This window comes from Pinus tabuliformis, chromosome J (genome assembly GCF_031772625.1).
Source record: "Pinus tabuliformis cultivar Carrire ecotype Pingquan chromosome J, CPIR1, whole genome shotgun sequence".
In the NCBI taxonomy this organism is placed as follows: Eukaryota; Viridiplantae; Streptophyta; class Pinopsida; order Pinales; family Pinaceae; genus Pinus; species Pinus tabuliformis.
Window position 1 is genome coordinate 912,336,704 of NC_142295.1, and position 3,898 is coordinate 912,340,601.

Below are 3,898 nucleotides of genomic sequence, written 5' to 3' on the forward strand. Positions count from 1 at the left end.
TGAGATTTGGTAGTGTTAATATTGGTTCTTGATGCCCTTGAAAAGGTTTCTAGCAGAGCTTTGAAGGTGCGGGCTTCACTGACAGAAGCGTGATTGAATAACAGATTATCATCAACAAATTGTTGATGTGTTATCGCAGAGGTTCCATGGGCGGAGATGCCTCTAAGGTCGTGAGATTGAACAGAATTCTTTATAAGGCGACCCAGACCTTCTGCCATAATAATAAAGAGGAAGGGGGATAAAGGGTCACGTTGATGGATTCCTCTAAAAGGGGAGTAGGGTTTGGAGGGGATTCCATTAACAAGAATGGAGCAGAAAAGGGAGGATATGAGACTCATTAGCCATCGAACCCATGTCGGGCTGAAGCCATAGGTAGTTAGCATGTGTTTTATGTAGGACCACCTAATTCTGTCAAATGCTTTAGAAAGATCGATTTTAAGAAGCATACCTGCCTGTTTGTTGCTCTTTAAGGAGTGAATGATTTCATGAGTCAAAATGATGCCATCCAAGATTTGACGTCCTTCAACATAGCCAGATTGTTCTAGAGAAATGAGAAGAGGAAGAAGCGGTTTGAGGCGATTGGCGATGACTTTCGAAATGATTTTGTATATGACATTGCACAAAGCAATAGGCCTGAACTTCTCTGGAGTACTCGGCTGAGCTTCTTTGGGGATGAGAGTTATGAATGTCGCATTGAGAGATGGAAATAGCCAACACATAGCTCGAGATTCTTCTACCACATTCCAGACTTCCTCTTTGATTAAATCCCAAAAGTGATAGTAGAAGTTAGAGGTGTAGCCATCAGGTCCTGGAGCTTTCCCATCTTTCAGTTGATCTGAGGCCGTTTCTACTTCCATCAAAGTGACCGGTCACAACAAGAGCTGATTGTGCTCCTCTTATATAATTTTGGGAATATGTTGGAGTATTTCTTTTATTGCTGGTTGTCTATCTGTAGGTGGCTCTTGATGTACTGTTTTGAAGTGATTAGTGAGCTCTTTCTCAATATCTTCCTATTTCTCCATTTTGTCTCCCTGCGGATTTTAAATATGCGAGATGGTGTTATTCATTCTTCTTTGAATAGTTGTGCGGTGAAAGAATTTGGTGTTACTTTCCCCTACTTTTAGCCATTTGATTCTTGACTTTTGTTTCCAGAGCATTTCCTCTTGTTTTCTTCTTTCTTCCAATTTTGTGAGAAGAGCTTTTTGTTGACTTGCTAAGTTTTCCATTATGCCTCCTGTAATGATCTTCTGCTGTAACTCTGTCATACTTTGCTCGAGCACTTTTTGATCTTGAAAGATATTAGCAAATGTGGTGTGATTCCAGGTCTTGATTTGCCGTTTGATATGCTTCAACCTCTGTTGGAATTTATACATATTTGATCCGCCATTGGGAATAAATCTCTCCCACGCTGAATTGACCATATTTTTGAACTTAGGGTGAGTGAGCCAAAAAGTTTCAAATTTAAAGGGTTTCTTGCTTGAATTTCCAAGATCCTTCCATTGTAGGGAAATAGGTCAGTGATCCGAGCCAGAAATGGGGAGTATTGAGGCGCTGATATCACCTCCTAGATGAACAGAGTTGTTTGAGATAAGATATCTATCCAACCTGGATGAGATTTGTTGAGAGCCCGTCCTTTTATTATTCCATGTGAAAGTACCATTATCAAATGGTAAATCAATTAGCCAATTTTTTTGAATGTATTCTTTGAAGCTGCTGCTTTCACTGTCCAGCTTCCTTCTGCCTCCTTGTTTTTCCTCCAGCAGAGTGACCATATTTAAGCCACCACCTGTTATCTAGAGTGGATGTTTTCTTGTAGAATTAAGAATTTCCAGTGATTTTAGCAGCGTATTCTTTTGCATAGTATCTTGGGGGAAGTATACATTTGTCAGGTGACCATGTATATTAGTTCCAATGAGGTGGAAAGTGGCTTGGATAAAGTGATGAGAAGCATGGAAGTCTGTAAGGGATATGTGCTGCATATTCCAGGCTATAGCAAGCCCCCCCGAAGCTCCTGTTGCATCTACCGTAACAGTCTAGCATCCCGACCAGGCTTTGGATAAAATGGCAGCTAATGTGCTAGTGTTACATTTTGTTTCCTGCATAAATAAAATATGTGGTCTTTCTTGCTGAATCATGTTCTTTATCATCCTATATTTCCCGGGACTATTAAGTCCTTGAATGTTCCATGAGATGAGCTTCATGGTTGACTAGTAGGTAAGGATCTGTAGTATTTAGTCAGCTTGGAGCACCTTCCAGACTCCACTAGCATTTCCCCAATGAGGATGGTGTGTTGCAGATCTATCTTTCTGCCTCTTTTCTTCCCGTCTTTGGTAATGTGTTTCCCATCCCATCTTCTTCCTTGTTGTATGCCCAGTGTGTTGTGCTGATGCACTCTTGAGAGTACTACTTCCAGATTTTCAAGTTGTCTTTCCGGTATTTTTTCAAACTCTTTACTTTTGCATGCTTGTTCTAAACTGAAAATGTCTAGGTCCCCTAGATCAAAGCTTTCAGGTTCTTCTTCCATTATACTTTGTTGACTGCTTTCATTCATATGGTGTGTTGCATTAAGAGGTTCTGTCAACAGGTTATCAATGTCCATTCCTTTTGCAGACCAGAGGGCTTTATTTTGATCTTGAAGGAGAGTGGGTTGCAAGGTTGTTGGTTACGGATCAGGGTTATTTGTTGATAATGGTTGACTGGCCTCATGAGGGTTAGGTATAACTAAAGGTTCGGTGGATGGTACAGAGGTTGTCTTAGCTATCTTAGAAGGATCTGAATCAGGCATATCTAGGTTTGACAGAATGCTAAAACTATTGCTGGAGGATGGAGCATCATAGGATGGTATTACATTTTTTGGTGCTGTAGGGGGTTTTTTATTATGCTTCTTTCTACTTGCAACTTTGGTAAACCCTTCCACATCAGATTTTCCCCCATTATCTGTAGATTTAGGAGGGGCATTTAAGGGACAATCCTAGAATAGATGTCCATGGGCATGGCATTTCTTGCATCTAAAAGGCACATGTTCTAGTCTATGGGTTGAATCCATTCAAAGTCATCGTGAAGGAGACTTACCGAATCTGTGAGTGCTTTTCCAAGTTTCGTATAAACGCAGATGCGAGCATATGAGGTGTACCCGCGAAGCTTTGTTTCCTTTGTAGTCTTTATGAATTCTCCTAACCCATTGCCAATAGCTTGAAGTGATTCTTCGTCCCAATATTCCAGCAGTAAGGAATACATGTGAATCCATACCGGTGCCCAACTGAAGTCTTCCTTGTCTATATTGAATCTTTCTATCCAGTCTCGTAGATATAGACCCACTGCATTGAAGAAATAGGGTCCTCCATCTAGAACGTGGTTTCTGTCTTCAATGCAGTTAAAGATGGCTGTGAAAAAACCTTTGGGGCCTAGCTGTAGGGTAACATGTCCCTTGAGCTTCCACTTTGAGGTTATCCAACCTTGCAGAGCTCTTTCGCTGGGCCAGTAGCCTATAAATTTACCTATCAATGTGTTGTCTTTCATATATTGTATCTGTGCATTGATTCTGTGATTGGGCAACTCAATCTTGGGTCGTTCCGTTGTAATGGGCTTGCAAGTGGAAGACGATGCCTTCTTTGGTTGTTCAGATGCTGCAGGGTTATTTTCCGTTTCATTATTCAGATCTGCCTATTCGTTCTGCTCCTGCTGCTGCGCAGGCTGTACCGCTAGTTGTTCTGCACTTCCATTTGTGGGCTTTTCATTTCCGTCTTCAAGTGTCCTGTCTCCATTGTTGCGCCCTGTGGGGGGAGGCCCTGTTGCCTCCCCCATCGGGATGTTCATTGGTGGTTCCTACCAAATACGTCGAACCCGCACTGCAGCAGTACTGCCTAAGCCTGAGAACCTGCTTGCTCTATCTCTGTGC

At 41.8% G+C, this 3,898-nt stretch overlaps 1 protein-coding gene across 1 annotated transcript; it reads right to left on the reverse strand.

Annotated features, from left to right (window-relative positions):
* Positions 1-3,024: 3,024 nt before the first annotated feature.
* LOC149229705 (uncharacterized) lies at positions 3,025-3,519 on the reverse strand. Its single transcript, XM_089381111.1, has one exon. The coding sequence runs from the start codon at positions 3,517-3,519 to the stop codon at positions 3,025-3,027; it is 495 nt and encodes a 164-aa protein (XP_089237237.1).
* Positions 3,520-3,898: the final 379 nt, after the last annotated feature.

Coding starts and splice junctions, on each gene's coding strand:
- LOC149229705 (XM_089381111.1), bottom strand. CDS start 3,519: ATGAAAGACAACACATTGATAGGTAAATTTATAGGCTACTGGCCCAGC.